The sequence below is a fragment of the Stylophora pistillata genome, chromosome 10, assembly GCF_964205215.1.
Source record: "Stylophora pistillata chromosome 10, jaStyPist1.2, whole genome shotgun sequence".
NCBI classification, from domain to species: Eukaryota; Metazoa; Cnidaria; class Anthozoa; order Scleractinia; family Pocilloporidae; genus Stylophora; species Stylophora pistillata.
Window position 1 is genome coordinate 13,715,642 of NC_142528.1, and position 27,807 is coordinate 13,743,448.

Consider the following 27,807-nt stretch of genomic DNA (forward strand, 5'->3'; position numbering starts at 1 on the left):
CAAGAGGCAAATGAAACAGCTTCTTATCGACCAAGAGTAATAGTATGCAGTAATTTGATTGGTTTATAGACAGTTAGACACTCATACGTCAAGGTTTCCACAGAAACAGTGAAGGAATAATTTGCAAGAGATATGCTAGTGTTTTGACCGCTTCCTCTTTATTCAAACTATCTTTGGATGACGCATTGTTTTTTTGTGGAGATTTGTTTGTAAGCAAATTTTCAACAAATTTCGCCGAATCCGTGTGTGAATTTATGACTTTCCCCTTCCTATATTATGGAACTAAGTAAGGTTTTAAACCTTGAGCGACTACAAGGAAAATTATTTGTCTCGCCATCAAAATAATATGCAAGTAAGGAGTGCGTGACCTACTTAAGACTGCCTGTCATGTGAACCACATGATGCGCTTAGACACGAGAGCCCAAATACAAAACAAAGGTGAAAAAGTGTTAAAAAAGAAAAAATCTGTGCGTTGATCATGAATAGCACCATCAACTCGAGTCAAAAAGGATACTTTTTATGCCTTTTATGTTGACGTTTAGTTTCATAAGCTAATGATGCGATTGCCCGATGGAATTACTCTGGTTTTGGTTTCTCCAAACACTATCGCCTGTTTGATAATCTTCTTAGACCAAAGGAAAGCGTTCTCCAAAATCCGTCAGAAGGTGGTCGTCTCAGGTCGATTTCCGATTACGAAATCCGTTATAGACTCGCAAAAGAGAGTAGAAACGAACACGCGCTTCGTTGATATTGTATTAGAGTTAAGATATTTGCATTTTTCCGTTGTAACCTATATTACAGATTCCACAAAATATATCTCATGTCTCCTTTTCACGGATGGTCGATCACTATTACAACATAGTGACACCTTCACGAAATCTGCCCAAAGGAGGATGTTAAAAACCGCCGAGAAATGATGTAGCGAATACGAACTATCTTCGCACGAAAAAAGGCATTGTGAGCAGAAATACCCATTCTTAAATTAAGCTTTCAGGTGAAACAGTTAGGTACTTGGAAAACCGAGTAAAAGCAATCTCACCAAAAACTACTTAAAATCTTCTGAATTTTTGATGAATGAAAAATAGAACGCAATTTCGTTCAAAGTTTGAGCGATATACTGTTATTTCTAATATGGTAATTAATTAAAAGACTAAAAGACTTTAAGCATAAATTTATTGTAGTACGTGATATTACTTCTGTCTACAACGATAATCCATCACCAGTCTCGCCTTGTACATGTTCTCTATCTGCGTTGTTCCAACATATCATAAGAAATATTTAACGCTACTTTGAAGTGATTTCAATATTTAGATAAAGATTTTCAATTTTAAATTTAAAAGCGTACATGTCTTAGTAAACATCTTCAAGAAACACAGTTTCTGCCTAATGCTCTTTTAAAAGTTGCTCACCGTAAGAAAAAAGGTTTCTTTTAGCTGACTTGTATATGGATAACAATTACCCTATGGATATATTTCACTCCTACGACTACCTTAACGAACAATGAATGGGAAGTTCTGAAAATCATTTTTTCATGTTATAATTAAAGTCAATGGTAATTTTTCTCTTCCTGCTTAAAGGGCTCTTTCACAGTTTGGAGAACGCCAGTTTGCATTTGAACCTTTCAAAATAATTATCAGGATGCATTTCTTGTAAAAAAAGACTGACTCTTCCCTCAGCATTTTACGGCACTCACACTCCAGCCAGACCTGTTGAACAACTTAAAGACGCTTGCCGTCTCAACACTCGAGTACTTAAGAGAGGGCAAGGGCGTAGCCGTGGGGGCAGGCCTGGGGTGCCCGTGACCCCCCCCCCCCTTGATAGGTCTTCTTTAGGGCAAACAACCTACAATGTTCAGGTGGCGAAAACGCCATGACAATATCTCGGCCGTAAAAGCCATTGATATGGGCCTTCATGCCGCGATAATACGACTGAGCCTGCTGATACACGCGGGAGAGCAGCGGTGTAAATGGTGAGTAGCCTCTGTGACCCCCCCCCCCCCTTTGAAAAATCCTGGCTATGCCCCTGGAGGGAGAAGGGGTCGAATGACCCACACTCAAGGCTCTTTAAAAGATGTTGTCTCCTCAGCTTACAGTCAAATTTCAGATTAGGATCGAGGCCAAGGAGAAGCGACACAAAAACGTAACAGCAGCATAATCTACACAGTCATCGTTAATGTTCTGACGTTACTCATTTGGTACAATGACCTTAAAACTGGTTCCTTCCTCGTATAAAATTGAAGCGGTCTGTTTCTACACCGGGGCTGCAATTCTTCCAGAAAACAGACTGTCGTACAGATCTTAGTCGCACTCTAGACGACGAGACATGTGGACAGACTAAGTTATGATTATGAAACAAGAAGGGAAAAAATAATAATCATAATCATGAAAATAACGAAAGAATAGTTTCGATGAACATGATAACGATGATGATCGTTTTTTTGCAGTTCATCAATACTTAACATTCTTAATAATCAGACAACTAACGATGATTTGAGTACTGATCATGTCGCGTCATCACCTAGCTTTATCGGTTAATCAGAACAGATATCTCTTACCCACTCCAGTGCAAATGGGGTAAGTCACACTGGAGATTGAGAGGGTTGCTCTTTAATTTGTACCAAATTAATTGTTTTGTGCTGTAATTCGTACGCATCACAAGAAGAGTTAATTGCCCAAAGAAAAAAAAAGCATAGGGTAAGAAAAAACAAAAATTGTAGCATTGAATAAACATGGACACCAGGAAGGATGCTGTATATGGGGTAGACCCAAGACCACACAGAGAAGGAACACAGAGGACGTGAAAGAAAAAGGTTGCAGTGTCGATGGAGTTCCAGAAGGTGTACAATGCAACTACCTAGCAGAACTGGAAATTGCAAAGAGACAAAGTGCAAGAGACCTTCCATGTGCCACTCTGTGTAAACAAGACAGGTGACAACTACAAGGTTATCCTAGAAAGAGCTCCATAAGTCATCTCAATCAAATTGCCTTTCATGTGATCTGTTTTGTCAGTATATAAAGCAATCCGATAAACAAATTTTTCAATTCAACATCACATATTTCACATAAAAAAAAATGTAGCGTATCAACGAACTCTTAAAAAAAGCAATTAACATTGTAAGGAAATCAGAACAGTAAAACCTTTATAAGAATCTTGTACTGAATGCAAATGGTACAATTAAGAAACTGAATACAAAGCAATCTTTAAAAAAATTTCAGATGTAAAAACAGTTGCATTGATTGCACAAGGCTCCATGTCAGTTTACCTAGCTGACAGTAAATAAATAATTCATTACTCATGTTGAATTATCTGAACCAAGTTGCACAGTTTGCACAAAGATTTAAAATGTTCTTTCCCTGCTTGGTGCCATTTGGAACATGCAAAATTATATGGTTGCCACTCATTATTGTCATCATTAATATTATTGTTATTATTAATATTATTATTACTATTATTATTCTACTCCAGGGTTTCCAAAGGAAAAGAACAAGATAATAAAAAATGTTTGTGGCTCAACAAGTATTGTTCAACTGTTTGACCCAAATTTGTTCCATTCAAGAAGATTTCCTTCCTGACAATCAGAAGATAAACTGGAATTTGCTTAACAAATAGATTCCATGCTGCAATGTATCTGTGGTTGGATGAAAAAAAAAAGTGTCAAGCCAGGTGCTTTTGTGTGTCACTGAATGTTATCACCAAATTTTGACCTCTTCAATGATTCTATTACTGTTTGTGTTATATGATAAAAAAAAAAGCAAAATACTGTTAATGGTGAAATCATTTATGTGTATGTCCTTCAGTAGATCATGAAAGTGCACGCTTTGTTCAGTTCATCGTGTTAAGAGGAGTGAGCATTAATGGCCAGGAGGGAAAGAGCATCTACACCCAAAATCCCTGCTGGAGATGAGAAATGATATCCTATGGAACAAAGAAGTTTCTGACCGCGATTTTGAAGATGAAAACCAAGTGGAATTGCATGACTTAATCATGCCAAGCTACTAGTTATGAATAGTATCGTATTAGGTATAATTGTACTTCACAATACCATTAGTTCATTTAAAGAAACAGAATTTCCTTATTTGAATCATTACGTCATGCAAATTGGTATATTTTAAGTCTAACTTCACTTTGTGAATTACACGTTTCGGTACACAGATTAAAACTTGCAAATTAATGGAAATTTTTGTGATGGTTTATTCGATACCTTAATAGCAGCATAGGCTGAAATGCTAAGGTTTACAATGTTATTAAGGTTGAGATCGGACGTCAGCATTATCGGGCACCTCTGGCAGCCACTTTAGTCCATGTAACGACCTCACCTTTCCCCCCACACATCCCACCCCAGGGGAGGACATCCATCACACAGTAATCTCATGCGTGGGAAATTAACATCCCCTACCCCTAACCCTCCAGGAGACGGGACCTCTAGTTATTCGTACTTATCCGAGAAGACTAGAATATCTATCCATTTCTTGATAATATAGAAAGGTAGCAAATACTCCTCAGTTACTTTAAGACCACGATAATTGGTCCAGCCAGGGCTTGAACCCTCGACCTCCTGCACAACACAATCTGGCACTCTAACCAATTGAGCTAGCCAGGAGGCGGTTCAACAGAATCCTCCAGAAAAGTTTAAAATTAAAACTGAAAAATTAAGTAAACTCACAATATTTAAGTCATCAAATCGCTGGATAATTACCAAACATCTTTGGTCTTCTAAGAAGTAAAATCAAAAACAATATTCCAGCAGAAATTTAAATATTTTATAGCAATTACACACTATTTACTTATTTAGCATTTTCATTTTTATGAGTTGTATGGTATTTTGATTTATTAAAAACTGGATCATTGGATAATGCAATTCAAGGCTTTTTATTGGCTTAGCCATTATGGTATATGAGCCAATATACCATAATCTGATATCTGTACATTGTAACATCTGGTTTCTTCCTACAAAATAAAGTCGAGAAGATTCGCCTAATATCTTGGGGGCCTTTTTTTTAATAAAACAATTATTCCACTCGTGCTTGTTGGATATGAGATGATTATAGCCAACCAGGCGCGTAGCGCCGAGTTGGCTATCTATCATCTCATATCCAACGCGCGCTTGTGGAATAATTGTTAAATACCCGCTAGATGGTTCCGATAAAATACTCAGGAATACTACACACCAAAACATCTAGAGTAAGTTATTTTTCTTTCAACTGAGCCTTTATTTTGTGCACTCCTTCCACACAAACTTAGCCAAGCTGTCAAACAAGTTTTTTGAACATTTCAAAATAACTAAATGTCCAAACAGCCAAATGGAAGCATCTGATATTTGTACTTAATTAGTGCATTATTTGTACTCTACTTCAAGTGGCTATAAAATAAAAATATTAACAGTATTATCTACTCAGTAAAGGTAATACTTTTTGTGATTTAACATAACATAGCTCCAGTTAATCCCAGAGTTCCACTGTATTCCTTTTATGCACCGTAAAACCGTAAATTTAGTTTTGGTCAAATGGGAAGAACCGTCCTCCAATAGATAAATTATTTTCCTTCATTTCTTTACTCAATGTTTTGCACTTGAATCTCTTTGTCACTAATGTCATCCAATTTAAACTTACAATTACATGTAATCAATGGTATCAGATCAAAAAGGAAAAAAATATGCTTAATTGTATTACCAAACATTTGAGGATATTTTACAATTTTTGCTTACTATACATGTGAGCTAGATTTAGAAAATTAACCTCAGTAATGACAAATACGTGTGGAGGCGCGGTGGCCTCATCGTTAGAGCGCTCGACTCTGGATCGAGTGGTCCGGGTTCGAGCCCCAGCCGGGACATTGTGTTGTGTTCTTAGGCAAGACACTTTACTCTCACAGTGCCTCTCTTCACCCAGGTGTATAAATGGGTACCGGCAATTTAATGCTGGGGGTAACCCTGCGATGGACTAAGCATCCCATCCAGGGGGGAGTAGAAATACTCCTAGTCGCTTCATGCTACAGAAACCGGAGTTAAGCACTGGCCTAATGGGCCACTAGGCTCGTAAACAGACTTTACTTTTTTTTTAATGACAAATACATGTAATGCAAATTCAAACAAGTTTGCTGGTACAACACTTAAACATTCAAATGGCTCGACTATGAGACTGAACAGAGTATGTTATTTTATTTTAAATCATTTATGCAGAGAGGCAAGGGAACTATCACATTTTCTTAACAGTATTTTGAATAATGGACTATGAAACATCAAAGGAGGATCAAATAGAAATAAAGTCATACCCAATGTCCCCACAATCGATCTCCAACACCCCCAGCCTTCCAAAGAAAATAAATAAATATCGAAAATTTATAAAATTTCACGATATTATGTACAAGTGAAGAAATCTATTATTTGATTATGCCACATGTGAAAGGTTCAACATCATATGCTGCTAAAAACTAAAGGTAACATACATGTTTAAGAATTACAAATAATTTAAATGGACAGAAGAGATTTTGAGGAAGGAGATCTGAATAGTACCCACAGAAGTGAAGTTGTCAAATAAGAATCTTCAAGAGATGATGCTGATTCATCAAAATTGCTTCCAAAGCTTGATGCAGAGTTACTGTACCTACAAAGAAAACAGTTGACCTTAATTTCAACTCAAGAAGTCAAAATAAATCAAACAATAACAGACGGTCACAAAGTCTCTAACAATGTTACTCAGGAAAACTGCATCGACTCTTTACATAAAAACAATATCCAAGTACTATTGGCATGTCATTTAAAGAAGAGACAGTGGGTAAGTTTCTAAAGAACCTGGGGTGCTGTGTTGGTTGGGATTATTAGAAGGTAATTGGCAGACACAGAGAGTTACTAAAGCTTTAAAAACCTTCTACAGTGGCCAATTGACATTTTTAAAACCCAGCCAATACTTTACACCCTAATGTTAGTTTGCATACTCTTGATACTGTTCTCTTTGCATTTTCTTTGTTGCTGACTTGGAGAATTTGTTTAACAGTCAAGAGCGACCTTTAGTTGGCCATCATTTCTTTTATTCTCAGGATCTTGTTGTTTGATTCCGCCATTTTATGGTAAAAGAAATTAACTGCTAGTCACTCTTAAGGTTGATCAAACCAATTCATCCAGGAAAGATGAGTTTGTTCTGTAGGCATATTTGACAGTTAAACATTAGTTAAAATTTCCTTTAACCATTTCCTTGTGAATTAGTAGCAAGAATTTGGTTTTGGATCAGGTTAATATCATCTAGCTGATAGGATTGTCTCATGCACTAAAACTCTTTCAATTCCAGGAGTGACGACAAGTTAACTTCAGGAAGACTATTCACAGCTCAAATAAACAAAACAACCATGACCCACTTTAAGTTATAAAATCACTTACTGATGATTTACCTGAAAAATTTTACATTTCTCAAAGCCAATCGGAAAGGAGAAATTTTTTTTGTGTATTATTACAATATCGATAACATAAAATTCAGTACACACAGGGGGATACAAATAAGCAAACATATCCGTCACATTATAATATATTTACATAAACCAAACTTTCTTACTCAATTTTTAAGATTTCGGGATTTAAATATTGTTATTTACCTGTGCTTCGTCGCCAATTCTCGTAGCAGTCTCACGGACTTGATCATCATAAGATGACGGTAATGAAGATTCCACGTCTAAGCTACTGCCTAGCGTTACTGCATCATACGCAGGAGGCGGTATTTGGGGGCGAGAGAAGCCATTCATTGGATTTAATGTCGGACTGGTTCTGTTCAACGAAAACGTTTCAACTCCGTTACGCGGAGGTAAAAATAAATTTACACCATGGCCCACCTGGGTAGAGGCAGAATATACTCCTCTAGATAATCTTTGTCTTCTACGTTTTCTATAAGAGAGATACCAACCATATCCTATAACGACAACAAAGATCAAGACGCCGAAAACGATTCCAACTATGACGAATACGCGATGATCAAAATGAAAGCTGACTTGAACATTCTCGGAATTTTCAGGAGTAACGGGTCGCGGGGCCGGCTTGCATAGACCAGATTCGCATTCTTCATCTTCAAGGCAGTCTGTATTAGAGCTACAAAAGGCTGTAAACCTGATGTCCGGATCTCTACAGCTGTTACGAACACAAATCTTTCCGCCATTGCAAGTATCGTCCGAGATGCAAGCATCGGGACATTTCCACCAACGTTTGCAAGCACTGGAGCAACAAATGATCCTTATCGACGAGTTTTTCTGATTACACTCAAAGTTTTCAGTACAAGCAAGGGCAAGCTCAGGAAAACTCTGGAGAAAAGCCAAACAAGTTATGACACTAACACCAATATGCATGGCGTATGAACAATGTACGCTCCTGGTACTGCTAACGAGACAGCTTATGATCTTTACCCTCCCGTCAGGATCTGGTGCGAGTAGACAAAGCCTAGAACCCACTCCAGCGCTCCTTTCTCGGCATGAAAAATTCGTAAAGATGATTTCTCAGCACATAACAGCTAGCAGGGACTTTAAGCAAACCCCGACGGCTACGGCAACGAGAACATGGAAAAACAATAGATCTAATTGGCAGAACAATAGCCCAGCACGTGGGTAGTAAAACTTTGTACATTTCTTAGCCGTTCTTTGCAAAACAACAACGTGCAATCACCAAAATTTGCGTCGTCTGCGAAGCGAAACCGCGGCGGCAAAATTATTTTAATTTACATTTGGAACTCCACGCTACTTTTATGCGTTATGTTAAGTTTGAGTTCTGGCGCCCTATGAGACGGTAAACACATGGAGCCATTTTCGAAATTCTAACTAAAAGTAGAAACTCATTTTTTAATCGACGTCTTCCGTGGCGTTGCCGTCCTGACTGCTTAAAGTCCCTATTCATAATAAATACTGCGGTGTTTTACAAAGCTTAAGAGTAAGTCCTCATTACTGGTACTTCAGCACGAGCCTTTCTTCGTCCGTGGGAAATTAGGAGGCCTTGAGCTTCGCGAACTAGGGAGAGGTTTCTAAGGACGGTCTAGCACTGAAAATGAGTGTCAGACGAAACCCCGGTCGAACCTCTCACCGACTATTCACAAATCTTAACGCGGTCTGTGAAACGCGCATCCTTGCATGCAAACTATGTTTTACAAGGATATCCAGCCCTGCGGAAAGCGTTAACTACACATGTGTAAAACAACGATGATTTTTATTACGTGTGTTTGATTTCGCCAATCAGCTGATGACACGTCACTAGCCGTTTCGCACCACTCATTAATAAAGTCGAGTTTTCTTGTCAGTAGGGGTCTATAGCGTTTATATCGGATAAACAAAATAAGACATGGTTATTTCTACATATGGAATTTTTTTCTTGTGTTCAACTCAATTTCTCCTGCGTTCACTGACTGGCTTACTCGTGAGATATCGAGTCGAACACATGGGAAATACGACCATATCTACGGGTGCCTATGTATTATTCTCTATTTTACCTTTTCAAACGTGAAACATCGTACTTTTCGATTCCCTCGGCAATACACCCAGACAATAGATTCGCAAACCTTCAGAAACCGTGAGCAAGGAAGAGTATTCCAAATTTTTTTTTGAAGATTGTTGTTTTCGAATTTCATATCCCTTTCCTTAAAACTCATTGTGTCATTGTGATGCACAACCATGATGTCCATAAACAAGATATCAAAATTTTTCGCCGGATCATGAAAATCGTCAAAGGCAAACATCGCGGGACTCTAACTGATGACAGATCGGTATCAGGCTGTTCTACATCATGGCTGCTGTAGAACGGAATCTGTAACGTTAGATTAAATATACGTGCTGCGTTGAAGAACTTTGGTGGAGGCAGATTCCGCTCACTCGTTTCAGCTGCCCACTTCGAGACCAGCTTGTGTTTTCAAAGGATGCACCAAGGAGGACATGAGAAATCAAAGCTGAAGCATCCGGCTTTAAGAATTTTCGAAGGGTTGAGGGGTGTTCATCCCACTGCGTAGCAATGTTAGAAATAAAAGCGGTGGAAAAATTGCTGAGTGACGCTATGAACGACTCGTCTCCACTGATAACGGTGATACCCGCATATAATATTAAAACAAGTCAAAATTATAGACTTGAACCAAAAACCAAACCAAAACATAATAGGATAGAGTGGAAAATATCAAATACGTAAGTCTTTACAAACATGCGCCCAACCTTCAAAAACAATTCGTGGAAGGGAAAATAAAAAAAAAGAGAGTTTCTATATTAATGTTGTTTTGTAATTCGATATTTTATCTATTTTTAAATTTTTTTTCTTTTTTTTCTTTTTGGGCGCACTTAATTTGGAGTCTCGCTCTGTTGTGTCGTTCCTCACCCCCTTTTGTTATCATCATTATTATCTTATCATATTATTTCATTGTATCTATGTTATTTGTATGTTTTAAGGGTGGAAGCTAAGTAGATAAATAAATAAATAAAACATGGTTAGAAATTCTCCAAGTAAGGAGGGGGGGGGGGGGTATTGGGGTCTATTAGAAACCGCAAAACTGCAAAAAAAAATTCTATTAAAACCGAAAACCGCATGCAAAACCGTCTAAACCGATAAATTTGCACATCTCAATAGTCAAAATCCTAATCGATCTGATGCTGTGGCTACAAGAGGAGCCGACATAGGTTTCACGGCTATTCGAGCAGAGGCGTATAACTGCTGTTCAGATTGAAGAGAAACCGGAATCCCAATATGAAAAACCGAAAAAGCACATCGGACACCAAATCCGAGTACTCGTCAAAATTTTTACGAAAATCGACAACCAAATGCTGAAAGCGAAAAATCTGCAAAACGCAATGAACAAAAAACAACCGAAAAACGGACGCTTTTTGGCACAAAAACCGAAAAACCGATCTAAAAATAGCCAAAACCGCAAAACCGCAAACCGCAAACCCCAATGCCCCCCTCAGTAAAGCCGTATTCAACATCATGGCATCAGGCAAGTCGATAGACTGTGTTAAACAGTTTTCGGTCGTAGAATCAATTATTTAGCCGAGACTCTTGAGATCTGAAAAAATTCATTCACTATTTTCTATGGTTGGAAGACTTTTGATCCAAGTTTAACGTCAAAAGACATCTTTCCTCTTCTTTTCAGATATAAATACGATTTATACATTTTTGGAGTATTTTCTGAGCTACATTTGATCACCTCGTCGAAGTTTTGTCATAACTACGACAACACCATTATCATCAAAATAAATATTCACTAGTTCTTTTCTTTTAAGCCAAAGATGCAATTTTATTCATTATCATACAAATATAATTTTTAGCAATTTATGACATCATCTGCAGCATACCGGGTCAAGCTTTATAGCGTAATGTATCCTCATATTAAAGGTGAAGTATTGGCCCCGCGCGAGCGAAAATAGAAAGTCATTGCTGAAAAAACAACTCAATTTTTTTTTTCCAAAATAATGGCTTTAATTTAAATCGGTCGTAACCGGCAATCTGCTGAGCTCACGGTGGGATCTAAGCTCTAGATCTGGTTATCGCATTTCGAATTAATTACTAACGTGTAGATTTTTTAATCTGCCTTTCAAAATACCGCATACCCTTTCGTCATTGTAATACTTTTAATTTATAAAATGTTTTGATCAAGTTGTAATATATTTTCGTTTTCTTCAAATGACACCTATATCATTTTCGAAATGGAAGTTCTAATCTGTTGGCACGTCCGTGATAAATTATTCCCAATTTCTCTTCCATTATTTTCCTTTCTGTAACAGCTGAGGGCATAGGCAACAACGATGCGCGGCCAGTCAGTTCATTTTAATCTTGACAAATAAATTTATCTACTACTATCCGAGGTTGCGTGTGATAACACTGTGTCGAAACTCAATTCTTATCAGTCGCCTAATTCATTATCATGTCAAAAGAAAATTCTAGTTTGTAAACCAAATGAGAATTGGAAAATAGATGAAGATGTATGATTTCGACAAGTTCCACTTTTGTTTTGCTCTAAACGGCCAAATCTACTTCAAATGACAACCGCAGATTTCAATTGCAGATTTAAAAGCTGCGTGGTTTAAGAATTGATTAAAAAACAGGGCATAATAACTTGCAATATCCACCTTCACGTTCGTTGGTTTTTACCGACACCATCCCCAAGAACCACAGGCGAAAAAAGCTGTGCTATTAACCAACAGTGCGAGTTTTAATCAATAACGTGCTAATTTGCACGGAAATATGATTGTTACGAGCTTTTCATGCCTGAAAACTCATGATTTTGTCTGTTTATTGCTTTCCATCGACGCTAGTCGCGCTTCTCCGTCGATGGCAACCAATCAAGTGAGTTTTCAGCTCTTTTTGAAGGCGCAATAATCATGTTTCACCCGTCAGGTAAACACAGCTGTTTTCAAGTTGTTTTCTAAGCCTTCTCTGCTTCGTCATCTCCCTCGTCTTCTTCGCGAATTGGAGCCAAAGCAGGTCCGCCAGTTACAATAGAAATTAAAGCTTCGTCCTCTGCATCGAGTTCTTTTGTATCTTTCCCATCTTTAACCGGGGAAGCCTGACCCTCAACACCAACCAAAGCGCTTTTTGCCGCGCTATCGGCGTCTTCGCCAAGGTGGTGAACTCTCTTTAATTTACCTTTGGCAACTCGTGTTTTCATTGAATGCCTTTCACTTTTCATTCGGCTTAAACAACAGCAGAAAAGGCAAGAGAACACGAGAACGCCGATGATTGTCACAATTGCTAAAAGCGCCGGGTTTAACGGCGACTCTTTACTATGTCCATCGTTAGTTACGCAGGTCCAGTTGCGACATTTCGCAAGTTTCGTACAATTAAAATCCGTTGCACAAGACGGACTTGACTCGTTGTCACGAATTGTTGATATGTTAATACAAGGTGACGATGGAGGACACTCACAAAATCCAGCAACACATCCGTGGTTGTCTACCAATTTATCGCAATCCGCCTGTTCTTGACACTCGATTTTGCAAACTTGAGATGCAACGCAAACGTTACCGCAACACGTTTGCGAGTTAGGGCATTTGAATTCTTTAAAACAGCTAGGCAATGAACCCAATCTAACTTCACATACCGTCGACAGCAGGACTTGGCAAAAGACTGTCACTTTAATGCATCTCTTCATGTTGCGAGATCAACGTGGTCCCCCCATAAAGACGGTGAAGTTATTCGTTTTGGTAAACACACTCGGAACTTTGCTCATTTACACACTACCTCGACAAGTGGTAACAATGCCACGAGCGCGACTCGCAGGTGTTAATAACAGGAAATAATAGATATGCAAATATTAATGTTCTTATCAATCAACGCTGTTCTACTGTTGTTGTCTCAAAATGGGTTTCGGAAGCACGTTGTCACCTTGAATAATAACCTCTAATGAGCGATATTCCTCAATCTCAGGATGACTTTACACATGTTTGTCCGAGGCGCTGCGGTGTCGGACGCCCAATGGGTGGAAAACCGCATTGATGTTGGGAACTAATTATTCAAGACAGATCCGTCGAAGCATTCAATTCACGCGCAATAGATTTGCGTTTAATGCTGCCAAGTGATTAAGTCAGAAGGTTTCAAATGACGTGTTCAGGCACGTTTTGCTGGAGAGAATCACGCACTTCCCTACTGTAAAATGTAAACTCATTTTCTCTAATTTCTGTTTGCCTAGGCTGCGCTATCTCTTTCCGCTTGTAATAATTCCTTTGTTCGCACCGTCCGCAACAAACCCAATATTCCCGCCTCCTTCTTTTCCGCTTGGTGAAGTAATAGTATTTGAAGGCGATATAATTTGGATATATCAACAAAGTTGAAACGGTAAATTGGCCACCGTTTCGATTACAAAAGCTGACGTTTCGAGCGTTAGCCCTTCTTCGCCCCCACAGACGCAGCCCCAAACACGGTTTCTCTTGAAACTATCAGTTTTTATTCGTTTGAAGACGATAGGCGACTTTATGACAAACACCGACTGAGTTTCTGGCTACTGACTCTAAAACTAGTCTTTCTCCCCAGAACTTACACCATCCTTACCTTCGGTTTGAAATTCTAAAGCAACGTTTAACTGAACCAACAAGACGAAATTGCGACAGAAGTTTCTAATTTATGAATAGTTACAAAAGTCTACACGTTTCAAAGCATTACTCAATTCATGCTGATCTCGTTAAGCTTTTAAGCATAATTTGCAAGTTTGTATACATTCAATAGGCTTAGCATTTGAGGAAAACTCTTTTTCATCTTATGGCAAATAAACGGAAAAATATATCAAAGACAATACATTTTCTAACAATGTATAATTTGTAAGTGTTCAGTGTATTTTCGATCCGCGCGCTGTGCAAATGTTGAGGACTGGGGTTCAGTAAACGTATCAACGGCTAAAACTAGCGGAGACAGCCAAATAAATGGACAACAGTGCCGAAGATTTTGAGAAAATTATAAATTTAGGTTTGTCTTCATGTGTTTATTTATTTTCTTTTTGTTAAACCGACTTGGCCTCAGGGTTAACCGGCTCAGTAACAGTCATAATTAGTTTTCGTACAACAGCTGGTTGTGTTTACAGTTTTGTGTTTTCCGGCTTTTTGTACTATTTCACATTCCCAATTTTGGTCATAAAAACTACCAAATAATGTCGAAAACGTGAACAAACATTTTTTGTTATTTTTAACGTGTGCTCCAGGGCAGACTTATCAGATTTTTTCTTTATCACTAATCTTCGCCGCAACTGACAAAAGGAGAAAATAAACATACATTTTTGGGGGTCAACCATTAGGTTTAGGGGATCAAAGAAGATAAAAAAAAAGTAGCCAGACAAATGTTCCTTCGTCTGGACAATGCCAAGAGTTGGACTATAGTTAATCTTACACGAAGGATGACACTGTGTTGGTCACATTCCATAGCAGGCTTGAACTTTAAACAAACTACCCGATAAATGCCGCAGGAACCCTTTTTTTCCAATTCCACATGGTTAAAGAGTGGAGGCCATCTCCGTGGCAAAAAAATGATCTAAAACGAAGATTGAAAGCTTGAAGGTTAGGTTTCACAGACTCCCCACTGTATGCTTAACATCTTCCCTTTCCACGAAATTTATTCACAGTCAGATTATTAACAATGTGTCACTTGTCGATAAAATGGCCATAAAGTTGAACGAGAAGATTAAATGGTCACGTTTTGAAGTGCTTTACTCCCAAGGGAAACAGACCTAAACTTACTCTGACATTTTCCCTTTTCCACGAAATTTTATCACTTAGCTTAATTCAATACTTGTTCATTATTTATGTGTCACTTGTCGATATAATGGCCATAAAGTTGATAACGAATATTAAACGGTCACGTACTGAATTGGTTAAATAACAGAACAAAACTCGCTACTCTGACTGCCAGAGATGGGAAAGCGTTGTGTCTCAAATGCTACTCTTGGAAAGTTACACGTACACAGCTCATAGTGGACACCATGAACTAAATTTTGCATTTTTCTTAAATGTACAAGATAAAGAATACAGGGAAGACAGGCTAAAGAACGAAAACAACTGCAGGGTTTTCCGTTTCGTTTTACTTTTTTTTCTTCGTTCGGCTGCCGACTTTTCTGAAATTCACAGCACTTTTCCTTGCAGGTTTTATGCATTTGCTCTCGTATGTAGAACTGATCTAAATGGGAAAATTGTCGAAGTAAAAAAAAATGGAAATTTATTGTTCGTTAAAAGGTCTTAAAAACTGTTCAAGCCGTTTCATCAAATAGCAATGTGCATAACATATGCAAAACAGCAAGAAATCTCTTGTGAACAGCTATTGACAAAGAAAAATAAGGCTGCCACGTTTCCGTTCTTAATGGTGTCGTGGATTAGTACACCACTCTGCATCCTTTCTTCCGCTCTTCATAGAGAAACACAATAATCAGCGTCGATGACAAATCTGCACCGCGGTGAAGGGTAACAAAAGTGCACAAGAGTCTGAGAAATTAAAACATAACAGAAAAAAGTGTTGGACATTTCGAAACTGAAAGAGACCACTCTCGTCCTCTGTTTTCAGGTAGAATTTAAATTCAGATAGTTGATTTTTGCTGAGGGAAGAAATTCCGAAGAAATTCGGAAGAAAACCTTTTACCGAGGTAATAACGAGAACCAACAACAAAAAACTCAAATCATGTGTTTCGCCAAGCTCGGGAATCAAACGCCCAAGGAAGCCCAAGGAGTCTTGGAGAAAGAAATATGGTACGCAGTGGGAGTGCCAACATAACTAAAATCACCAACATCAGAAGTTTCTAGTTGACGAGGTTTTTGGAAAAACAGTCACCGGTGACGCCCTCGTGACTTTTTCGTAGCTTGGTGGAGGTGCTTCATTTTCATGTCCAGCTTCACTGCATGATCGTGGGTCACCAGTTATGACAAGAGAAGATATTTTATTACATGATTCTTCGCGTTCCGGTTGTTCGTTCACTGAGCTCATTTCCACTCTTTGCACATTCCTTTTTTGGTGGACGTTTCTTCCTCTGGAACTTCCATTCATGGTTACAATCGTAACCGCAGTGCCGCGGCTGACGTTATCATTTCTTCCATTTAGGTACTGCCTCACGCAACAACAACAACAGAGAAACATCAGGGCTGCGATGGCTCCAGTCACATAGAGTATGGTGTTACTTGACAACGAGATCTTGGAGGAGTCATTGCGGGTGTCATATCGAATGCAATGCCCATCTTTACAGATTCGTCCACTTTGACAACGTGAATTATGGTAACATTCTGTAGCAACAGGAGAAAGATTATCGTGAGTTACACACTCATTTAATGTTGGTTGAGTGGGGGGATCCAACACCTGATTACTGAGATATCCATTCAACTTGGAATTTGTCACTGATTGCAATGATACTCGTAATGAAAACAATACAACAAGGGGAACAAAAAAAAAACATCTTTTCACTTGAGCTACAGTATAAAAAATTTGATAAAAGGGGCATGATTGCTCTTTCAACGCTGAACTAATTACAGTAGTTGTGGGACTATGAACTGAATAAAGCCCGTAAAGAAATTTAGGTTTGAACGGGACTTGAAACTTTGACGGGCCTGCAAATCAAACTAGATGGACGGTTGTTATTTAACAAATAGAGAAGCCTTGACTGTGCTCTGTTCTGTAGTAAAGCACGCAGGAAGCGGCTAGAGCACGAAAGAAGCGTGGGGAGAAACACGAGACGTAGTCGAGTGTTTCTCCCCAATTCTTGAGTGCTCTAGCCGCTTCCTAAGTGCCTTACTACAGAGCAGAGCACAGTCAAGGCTTCTCCATTTGTTTTATAATAAAGAATCCGTTAAATTCCCCACACATTACTTGCAATTTCCAAACAAACTTTATTTTCAAAGCGAACAGCAGTGTCGTCAGCATGCTCTATACTCTGACAGAGCACGCTTACAATAAGCCAATCAGAATCCTTGTTAGAATGGGCGACCTAACTTGATTGGATGAACAAGACCAAAGCTGTCAAAATGTCAAACCATCAAGAGCTATCACGAAGAATCGCAAATCTTGCTTAATAATTCGAATGCATAAAAGTACATTTTTTTCGTACAAAAACCAGTATCTGTGGTAACATGATTAAATGAAATCCGGCCGAATTTTGGCCCATGAAAACCTGGACGTTATCAACGTGACAATTTGAAAACAACTGCTTAAATCTTGTGGTTGGAACTTGACAAACTGCTGCGCTGTGTTGTTCTGTGAATAAATAACAGTCGAATTTACAGCAGCGTGAGGATTTTCTGAACTGGTGGCTGCATCAGAGGAACTTGGCTGCGATGGTCTTCCATTCAATGGAATGGCTCCGACGAAGGGCTAACGCTCGAAACGTCAGCTTTTGTAATCGTTACGGTGGCCAATTTACCATTTCAACTTTGTTGATATATCCAAATTATTCCATTCAATGCACTAGAGAGGATATCTGAACAAGCCCTTAGCTGTTCACTGGATGGACGAGTGTTGTAATTCCTCAGGCTAGCTTCACTGCGATGACGAGAGATAGCCATTATGTGCCGCGATGGAAGTTGCGCGTTGGACCACAGCGTGATTGCAGTGGCTCTGACACTATGGTTAGTGTAGATTCTCGAAAGGACGCTAGTTTAGAAATTTCTTTCATTATTCCTTCAATTTTGTTGACCCCCAGAGGCTAGTTGTCGTACCAAACTTTAACTTAAAATTTCACGGCTCGCTTTGGGTACTGAAAAAGTGCTTCGCAAGCAGGATTTAACTTCTGGATAGGTCAAGCTCTTTGTTGCTCATTTCGTGGAGGTTCTTGGCAACTTTTCTTTCACTACACCAAGCTATTAAGAAACGGCAACGAAAAAAAAAAGATTTTTGTTTGTGTTTTGGTGTTCATTTTCTGGAGAAAGTTATAGTTGTTAGTTAGAAACGTGTGTGTGCCAGCCAGTTTTAAAATCTTCCACTTTCCTTGATTGTTTTTATTTTTTTGGCAAGAAAGTTTAGCACATGTGCGTCCACCCTATTCGAGGTTTTCATATGGTATTTATTATATTTTTGCAACGAGAAAACTCACCTTTAAAAACTCGGATAGCCCATTTGGTGCATTGTTTGGTTTTCTATGTTTCTGCTCTTACAATTATCTCGTCTATTGCGGCACTTGACATGTTTTCAAATCTTTGCCTGTTTAAATTGCCGCCGCGCTCATTGTTTTCGTAATTAAAGGGTAGGTCGCATTGCCATTGACAGTATCCTCTAAATCGATCGACACTCCATGTTCTATACTCTGATAGAGCACGCCCTTTCAACCAATGACAGCACGCGTTATATCTGAACTTTATTATAAACTCTGATAGAGCACGCCCTTTCAACCAATGACAGCACGCGTTATATCTGAACTTTATTATAAACTCTGATAGAGCACGCCCTTTCAACCAATGACAGCACGCGTTATATCTGAACTTTATTATAATATGTAATATCTCATGTTTGTACACCGTCTTAAAAGAAGCGTCATTTGTTCCATCATTTCGACATTGTGTTTAACGGAGAACAATTGCAGGTTTAAAGACACAAATGCTAAGGCAAGGAGAAAAGTTGTTAGCTTCTGCTTTTGTGAGTAAAGAAGAGAGACTCACCATAACAATCCTCGTCGTAAGTACACGCTAAGGTGGCGTACTTGTTCATAAAACAGTACAAAATCTAACAAACTAGAAATCTTCTTTCCATTATCACCTACTATCAGGGTATATTCTTCATCGGAGCTTTCTCACAGCAAAATGGAATCCGTTTCCTCCAGCGCCGGTTCGGTATTTGATCTTATCCAGACTTCAGCCATGTCTTAGGAAGCATTTTTCAAATATTGGTTTTTCAGCTGACGCAGTTCAGTATATTGGTTTTCAGAATGGTAGATGTCATTGGCTTTTTTGATAATCTTTGGAACATTCAATCTGTCGTGAGTATTAAAATTTTTTAATAAGTTAAGAAGCATGATTCCCTTCAAAACTTTCACGTCTAATACCAAAAAAATCACAAAACATTGAAGCTTTCGTCTGCATAGCCTATTCGTGGTCGGAAAGGTTCTTTTATTTGCATATCATTCAGAAATATAATGATATGGAACAAACAGTTCTATATTTGACCCGGGTAAACTTTTTTTACTCAAGGGTAATTTACCACATTCCTGTCCTGTTCTAAATCCGTCTGGGGTGGTTACTTGTCCTTTCGTTGATAACACCTTTGTTCAGAGAGAGAAAGATGTTTTTCGTCTTGTCACGAGAGTGGGACGGAGAAAAAATTTTGAGTCTCCACGAGGAATCGAACCTCAGACCTTCGGATTCCGCGCCCCGATGCTCTACCGCTGACCCACATAGACTTTATGACGTGTATGGCCCATTACAATCAATCAATCTTCAATCAACCTTTATTTCTCCTAAGATAAAAAGACATATCTTTAGTTATAAAGTTCATGAATTCGTTCATCTATGTGTGAGAATGGAGATCAAGCTCTTCCGATAGACTTGAAATGCATACCTCATTAACGATTCACTAAAAAAACAAATTAAACAGCAAACGAAATCCAGAATTGATCAATGGCGACTTGTAAAACAAAGCCAAAGTAAACAACGGGCAAAAATATGAAACAGTCGAAAGGACTTTCCAGTGCCATATGTTACAGCCAAGCCGTGGCTACAAATCTTAAATGAATAAAGGTGGCAAGCTTCTTAAGTGATCGGGGTGCTGCGTCGGAAGGAGTAACCAGCTAATTCTGGTTTTATCAACTGAGTTCAAAATATAAATTGGCCACCGTAAAGAGTTTCAAAGCTGACCTTTCGAGCGTTAGCCCTTCGTCAGAGCGAATCTACAGAGTCTAAGAATCTTAGTCTACGCCGTTATTTCTTATCCTAATCTAACTTAAAATATACATCGTAACATGTTGCTGGTTTGGAAAGATTCTTAAATAAACAGCCTCCTGTGACACCCTCATAACTTCTTCATAACCTGGGGGAGGTGCTTCAGTCTCATATCTGCCGTCAGTGCAAGATCGAAAACCGCTATGAGTGATGCAATCAGAAATTTGATTACAGGCGTGTTCGTGTTGCGGTGATTCGTTTACTGAGCTCACTTCCATCCTTCCCATCTGTTCATTTCACTGAACGTTTGTTTCCCTAGAAGTTTTAGCATCTGTGGTGATAACTCTTGGTGAGGTATCTCTGTTGCCCTGTGCTACGGTATCTTTTTGCAGTATACAACAACAAAAGAGAATGCGATGATGGCGACGATAATAACTCCAAACACAATGGACGCTGGTTTTCCCGGCTCAGAAGTATCATCCCTAGTACCATGTGATAGACAATGCCCATCGTTACACATATATCCGCTGTAACAACTTGGATCCTCATAACATTCTGTTTTAAAAGAAAAACGAACACTGTAGTTATGCATTCCACTCATCCAAACTAGCTGGAAGAAAGAGCACCACAGTTTTATAAACAAGTAGGAGGATAAAAATCCCTCATACTGCCTCGCTCCCAACGTGTGGCCTCGTAACTTAGTTGGTTGTAGCGTTCACTTAGTATCTGGGAGGCACATCTTCCATGATCTCGTCCAAGCCTGAATTTCTTCAGGTTTCTTCTTCTTCATCTTCTTCTTTTTCTAAACTGCTATGTAATTGCCTAAATTGCAGCGTACCTGCTTCACTTCTACTTCAAAGTAGTTTGGATGTTACTTCCCGAATCAAACTTGAAGGGATTTCAACACATGCCTACAGAGCTTTCAAGACAACTTACTGAGAAATGGACATTGTTTAATTAATATACATACACACTTGCTTACGCACTCATCAAACAGATTTAATCTGTCTGATGAATGCGTAAGCAAGCACGAAACTCCGAGTAACAGAAACCATGTGTCGTCTTATTTAATCGCTACCTACTGTATTAAGCTCTGCAATGTGTATTGAGCACTATTCAACGGTATCGACTACTACCTCACATGTATATACATACATCCATGTATAACTGCACACAGTACTGTTTCGGCCTTCTGGACCTCATCATTTCAATGCAAAAGCCAGGATGGGGGAGAACTGATATGGTCACCCCAAACTATCCCACATTTGTGGTATCGTCTAAGCCATGCCAGAGTGCTCAAACTAGAAAAGCCTAGTGAGCTATGCGCAATGCTAGTGGCAATGACTCCGAGTCATCCAACAGTGCTCAATTTGGACATGAAAGCAGGGCTTTATATGCCAAAGAACTATATATATATATATATATATATATATATATAGATATAGCTCTTTGGCATACAAAGCTTTGCTTTCATGTCCAAATTGAGCACTCTAACTAGGATGAGTCATTGCTCTGCAATTGCGCATGCTCGCTAGTGTACTCTAGTTTGAGCACTCTGGCATGACTTAGACGATACCACAAAGGTTGGATCGTTTGGGGTGACCATATTGGTTCTCCTCCATCCTAGCGTTAGCACTGCACTGATGAGGCCCAGAAGGCCGAAACAGTACTGTCTGCAGTTAGTTATATATATATATAACTATATATATATATATATATATATATATTGTGGGAGGAAAAAGACAAGTAAACTACAAGTTCATCCCTACAAGCCTGTTTCGTGGTCGCCCACTCATCAGGGGATTTAATGAGAATAAACTTTACCATTGCTTATATACAATATAATTTGCATGATCTAACTAGTCTAATTTATGCAGCGCGAAATTGACAGTTTAATTGTTGCGTAGGAGGGCTTTGCTTCTGTGGCGGCATGAAGACACGAGTTCATTACGTTTGTTTAGTGTTGATAGTTCTTCTATGTATTGAGCACTGTTCTACGAAAATCAAGTCACACTTTATATATATATATATATATATATATGTTCAGTCTGTGATAAAGGAAAGATGATTCCAGATACAGACACTACATACACGACTTTTTTAAAGTAGCCGTGAAACTGAAACCTGGGAATAAAAAAAAGATATACAGACTTGGACGGGATTCGAGTGTGTAAAGTAGTCCAAATGGAAGCTCAGAGATATGTAATACGCGGTTTTCATTTGTTTCCTTGACATGCCGCACAATAATTACGCGCCGCATAATCTTTGAAAGTGTTGCTCGTTTTTCTTTGATAGCAATCGTTGATTTGATGCTAACGATTGGGCAAGAAGTACAGATGCGGGCACATCAAGGCCTCACAATCTGTAATTACAGGAAAAAGACTCACAGCTACTCACCATGACAGTTGCTGTCATATTTACAAGCTGAGGTCGCATCATGAAGCATAAAACAGTGTAGAATCCACCAGACTAGAAGTTTGGTTTCCATTGTCGTTTAAAACTCGGTAGGTTGTCAGTCAGTGTATCCTTACGGCCAAATTGAACTGTTTCTCGTCAGTCAGGCTGGTAGTATTCAGTTGGCGCGGCAATATTTTTGGCAACAGTCCGGCTTAATATCTGGTCGGATCTTAGCTGATGCAAATCTGCAATATTGGTTTTCAGAATTGCTGATATCAATTTCGGTGGCATCATTTTGGATTGATTTTCATCCACCGAGCAAAGAAATGTACTTCAGCATTTCAAGTTGAGAATATTTACAGACTGGAATACCTTTGACGCTCAAGCAAAAACAGAACAGAACCTGGCAATAAGTAGAACTTTCCTTTCCATTCTCATAAGGTATTTAGGTAGGTTCCTTCATATGTATATAAAATAAGGGAGCAAGGAGGGAAAATCCCGGACGCTGGGTGTAATATATTGATTCCAATTGAGTTATTTCTAGATTAAAAGGGGTATTTTGCAAAGGCCTATTTGAGGGTACAGAAGACAACTGCCCACTGACCTACGTTTCAGTTTCTAACACGGGTCATACGCTCACAGAAACAGGTCGGAGGGTTTTCTTTTTCCCTAAGCAAAGGCAACGCGAAAGGGAAAGCCACATGGAAAATCAGTGGAAACAAGATTTCATGACAACTGTTTGCATTAGCGAAATGTGAAGCTTGCATCCTTTAGACATTCACAGATGCATGAATATAATCTTAATAAAAGTATCAAAAACTACACTCGGTAAAATATGCTCTCTAATTGTCCCTCTTCAAAGGAAATACTTCCGGTCTTCACAGACAAAAACTTTTGGCTTCTTGAAATTCAAAAGTTGTTTATAATAATTTAGGATAACCTCCTCTTTTCAAAGAAGTCTCATGGTACACATGTAAACAGTTTCCTTTGAATAGTGCATTATATACGGAAAATTAAAACCCACTATTTCCGTGACAAATGGATGTAAGACAAATTAAACTACCGCCAAGTTATTTGCTTGCGTTATTTACAGTTGCACCAGAGGTACAAAATATCTCAGCAAAACCCCTTACGGCCTCCTTCTCCAGGCCCTCGGTAGGTTAAAACCAGTGACAGAGCGGAGAAAACAAGAAACAGCGATTGGGGTTGTCAGGGAAACGGCTGCATGATCACCCGCCCGCTTTTTCGCTTGTTTCCGCTGACCGAGACCCTTCTTTAATTTAAAATTTAAAATTTAAATATACGTGGTGACATGGTGATGATGTGACGGTGTTCTTGAATGAAGAGCCTCCTGTGAAGCTCTCATTACTTCTTCATAACTTGGCGGAGGTGCTACTGTCTCATCTTCGACTTCAATGTACGATTGAGGGGCACTATCTGCGGTGGGATCATAAATTTGATCAAACGCTTCTTCATGTTGCCATGGCTCGTTCACTGAGTTCATTTCTATCCTATCCACCTGTCCATTTAATTGGATGTCTGTTTCCCTTGGAATCCTATCCGTATTGACAGTTCTTTGTGTTGTGTTGGCGTTTATGTTATCATTTTCTTCGGCTTCCTCCATTAGTTTTATGCAATGGCAAACAAAAAGTATAAAAGCTAATGCGCCGAAAGCTCCCATCGAATACAAAAATGATTTGCTCGACCAAATGGAAGAATTGTTCCCGTTGTTTCCTGAAAGAATAGAAGGAAGATTAAAGCAGTTGTAGAAAAAGAGCTTGAAAAAGGAATTCACCTTTGAACGGGACTCGAACCTTGAATTGTTCTGCGAATGAAGCCAAATGGATGCTGGTCAATATTTAATAAACGAGTTTTATATATCTTCAGTTCCCCTTCACGTAACATTCTGTAGTGCATAAATTTAAGTTCAATTCTCACCGGGATCAAGCGTCTAAAACACAACTGTTTGGGGATAAGCAGCTGAAGCCTGCTAAAAGATCACTTTACCCGGCAATTGTTTTGGGTCAAAACACGGTACTTCTCCTCGTTCAAAAGTTGAGGTAAAACAGCGAAGTGGCCAGTAATAGTCTTGTGGCACGACTCCTGCTTTTATGCTGATTTTCACGCTTCTCATACACCATCCACAAAAGCGCGTTTTTGCTCAAAAACTCGCTATTTAACTACTCTTTGACGCGTTCTTGCATAGACTCAACCATTCAATGCACGTATGTAGTCGAGGCTTCAATTCAGTCACTTTCTTCCCGGCATATCTAGCGTATCGAAAGAGCATGACTAAATTGCCATTATTTTTTTGTTAACAACGAGCGTTACAACCGGCAAGTAAAGTCCGCATTCGTCTTCAGTAATCAGCAGTTCTATCTATGCTTATTCCACCCTGGAATTATGGGGGAAATCAGACAAATCAACCTTAATTAAACTTATTTTTTTCGAGTAGAAGGCCGGTTTATCCGGATGGAATACGAATACTAAAGAGTCGTAAGTCCTTGGTGGACTACAATCGTCGATTTCGATACACACGTTGAGGCAAGAATCACGGATATAAGAACATGTAAACCTCTGTTTTGATAATCACTGAAACGAAACTCACCAGTACAATGGCTTGGAATACCCGTCTGACACCCTGAAGACGCATACTTGTGCGTGAAGAAGTACAGAATCTGAAAAAATAGAATTTTTGATCTCATTATCATGTAACCTTCTGAGTACGTCTATATCAGCATACCTCTAAGGAAAAATAGCACTCTGCATTCATTCCGTTAGCTTCAAAGTCTTCCCTCAACTGAACGTCAGCAATATTAACTGTTCAGAATACTTTTCAGGAAATTTTCGGTCATTACGCATTTGAATATTGGCTTCAGATCTAGAGCTACCCTTATCTACATGTTTTCCTTATAGTCCTCGGCGCGTTGACGTTCACCTTGTAATTTACATTTTTTTAACTGGAAGGAATCCCTTTCAGGCTTTGTTGCTTAAAAAAAGAAAACAGGACAGAATCTGATAAATTGGGGCTTTACTTTCCATTCCCCTTACGTAGAAGGGATGACATAGTAGATAAAAGTACAAAAAGTCCTATATTTGTACCTCGCGATTTTTCCTTATATCATGGTAATCTAACTGACCCTTGATCTAATTTATGTACAGTAAAAGCGGTTGCTTAATCGATATTGAATCTTTACGAAAATTTAGAATTGGAACTGCAAATGGAGGTTCAAGTGGCGGAGAATGCCTGTCGGCTGAAAGATGATCGTAATTTGAAGGAAAAGTACTTATAACTGACTGACCGAAGACTGAAACGGGGATTTACTGACAGACTAACAAGCTGTCTGATTGATTGACTGATCTACTGACTGATTGATAAATTGAGAGATTGATATTTTCCTCCCAAAACCTTGTGTTGATAAAACTTTCATTTCTCCTACAAACAGGTCTCAAGAAGTTTTCTGGCATATTTTTTTCCAAAGCACTCGTGACTGTTACGTTCCACGGTTACTCCAATTCAAAGCACTCGACGACAGCTAAGACCAGATGTGACAAAAGCAGCGGACAAAGCGTACCGCGCTAGATTGCGTGACTGAAGTGAGTTGCGTGATGTCTCATTCACATCGCGCACACAGCTTCGGGACTTCAGTCGTAACGAAAATTTTCACTTTGAGGAAAGTTGTCACTACCATCATCAGTTGAGTGTGGCGCGGACAAAGTTTGGTGTCGAGGTTTTGACCGTGAAATAAAGGTCTTCTCACGGGCAACCTTCCTCGTTTCCAATGGTTACCGAATCTAAAATGCCGTGCGTCAACCATCAAACGAGAAATCCATTCGCTGTAACGAAGGACTAACGCTCGAAAAGTCAGCTGTAAAACACTTTACGATGGCCAATTTACACCATGAACTCAGTGGACAGAACCAAAATTACCATCAAACGAGAAAGTCTGCTAAGAGAATGATTCAAACACATTGCCCCTGGAAACAGAGCTAGATGCCGTGACAACAACACGATTTTAAGTTCAAAACGTCAAACTTCCGTCGCGCCACAATCGGCTGAAATTCGTAGTAAAAACCAATCTTGGCTTTGTTTTTTCACAACCACATGCATACAATCTATATAAATATTAACATAAAATTGTTATAAAATACTCTCTTCGTTGAATGGTTTTCCCCGTTCAAAGATTATATTCCCAAATCTATAAAATACGCAAAAATTGGCATAAATAATCCGCTTCAAGTTTTTCGATAGTGTGAATGCGTAAGTTCTTGACAGGGGTAGAAATGACACTGGACTGCTTTAGCTCAATGTTTCCGAAACTGAAAACAAGTAGCCCCTGTTCATTTATGTTTATGCGAGATTTTAAGTCATGTCCCGGCCAAATTCTCATTAGAAAGCCTCAGGGCCTCCTCATAGCTCGGTGGAGGCAATTCATCCGTTGCTAAACATCTGTACGACGGCGGACCGCAATCTGCAATAGCATCAGGGCTCATCGGGAATACAGGAACACTTTCCTCGACTTGATCTTCAGCTGAATGCGACGTCGGCTCTTCGCGAGCAGCGGCGGCGGTTGAGTTAGAATTTCCAGCAGCCCCCTGTAATCCAAATACGTATACGGGACTTGTGCCCCTGGTTTGGTTCGCATGAGTCCCAGCCGCTTGCTGCTGTACGCTAAGATTGGCAGCACGCTCTTGTTCTCTTCGCTTTAACGAAGCAAAATGGCAACAAAATCCAATGACAATGGCGACCACAAGAACCAAAACAATGACCAAAACTTGGCCGACATCCGCCATCCCGAATTGAAGTTTAGAGCGAACTCTTCGAGGGCACACTTTGAGAACAAATCCCGAGATGCAGGGTGGACATCTTCAAATATTTTCAAATCCCTTCGAAAGCGTTTTATCACAAAACAGCTGGTCCACTAACTCTAGTGAATCCTTTGCCTGCCAATCTAGTCTCTTGCATGGACGGTTAGTCACTCAAAGAATTCAATGTTTTTTTCGAGTTGTTGTTGACACAAACTTAAGCAGCAGTTTAAGAGTCCAGTGCAGATATTTTTCAGTTTCTAGGGCCGTCTCACAGCCAATCGCAACTGGCTCGAAATTTATCTGTAAGCCGCCATCTTGAATACGAAGGTCTCTTTCGTA

General features: G+C 39.2%; 4 protein-coding genes and 1 long non-coding RNA gene across 5 annotated transcripts; 1 reads left to right on the forward strand and 4 right to left on the reverse strand.

The window, feature by feature from the left end:
• Nucleotides 1-6,132: 6,132 nt before the first annotated feature.
• LOC111338628 (uncharacterized) lies at nucleotides 6,133-8,380 on the reverse strand. The gene is made up of 2 exons (XM_022945143.2): nucleotides 7,585-8,380; nucleotides 6,133-6,602 (listed from the first exon to the last, which is right to left on the reverse strand). The coding sequence occupies exons 1-2, from the start codon at nucleotides 8,323-8,325 to the stop codon at nucleotides 6,594-6,596; spliced, it is 750 nt and encodes a 249-aa protein (XP_022800878.2). The 5' UTR covers nucleotides 8,326-8,380; the 3' UTR covers nucleotides 6,133-6,593.
• Nucleotides 8,381-11,205: 2,825 nt separating this feature from the next.
• Nucleotides 11,206-13,446, reverse strand: LOC111338638 (uncharacterized). Its single transcript, XM_022945154.2, has one exon. It carries the CDS (start codon nucleotides 13,086-13,088, stop codon nucleotides 12,363-12,365), a length of 726 nt encoding a protein of 241 aa, XP_022800889.1. The 5' UTR covers nucleotides 13,089-13,446; the 3' UTR covers nucleotides 11,206-12,362.
• A 1,619-nt stretch (nucleotides 13,447-15,065) lies between these two features.
• On the forward strand, nucleotides 15,066-24,539 carry LOC148721902 (uncharacterized). Its single transcript, XR_015992223.1, has 2 exons — nucleotides 15,066-19,364; nucleotides 22,924-24,539. It is a non-coding gene; the product is annotated as an uncharacterized LOC148721902 (long non-coding RNA).
• On the reverse strand, nucleotides 23,484-25,407 carry LOC111338636 (uncharacterized). Its single transcript, XM_022945152.2, has 2 exons — nucleotides 25,268-25,407; nucleotides 23,484-24,393 (listed from the first exon to the last, which is right to left on the reverse strand). Exons 1-2 carry the CDS (start codon nucleotides 25,368-25,370, stop codon nucleotides 23,954-23,956), a joined length of 543 nt encoding a protein of 180 aa, XP_022800887.1. The 5' UTR covers nucleotides 25,371-25,407; the 3' UTR covers nucleotides 23,484-23,953.
• A 266-nt stretch (nucleotides 25,408-25,673) lies between these two features.
• On the reverse strand, nucleotides 25,674-27,787 carry LOC148721903 (uncharacterized). Its single transcript, XM_088735187.1, has one exon. The coding sequence runs from the start codon at nucleotides 27,451-27,453 to the stop codon at nucleotides 27,028-27,030; it is 426 nt and encodes a 141-aa protein (XP_088591313.1). The 5' UTR covers nucleotides 27,454-27,787; the 3' UTR covers nucleotides 25,674-27,027.
• Between the last annotated feature and the right edge of the window lie 20 nt (nucleotides 27,788-27,807).

Bases quoted from the DNA above. Each gene is read 5' to 3' on its own strand.
- LOC111338628 (XM_022945143.2), bottom strand. From the start codon at position 8,325: ATGCATATTGGTGTTAGTGTCATAACTTGTTTGGCTTTTCTCCAGAGT.
- LOC111338638 (XM_022945154.2), bottom strand. From the start codon at position 13,088: ATGAAGAGATGCATTAAAGTGACAGTCTTTTGCCAAGTCCTGCTGTCG.
- LOC111338636 (XM_022945152.2), bottom strand. From the start codon at position 25,370: ATGATAATGAGATCAAAAATTCTATTTTTTCAGATTCTGTACTTCTTC. The intron at 24,394-25,267 runs GTGAGTTTCGTT...CTATTCTTTCAG, and splicing joins TATTCCAAGCCATTGTACTG to GAAACAACGGGAACAATTCT.
- LOC148721903 (XM_088735187.1), bottom strand. From the start codon at position 27,453: ATGGCGGATGTCGGCCAAGTTTTGGTCATTGTTTTGGTTCTTGTGGTC.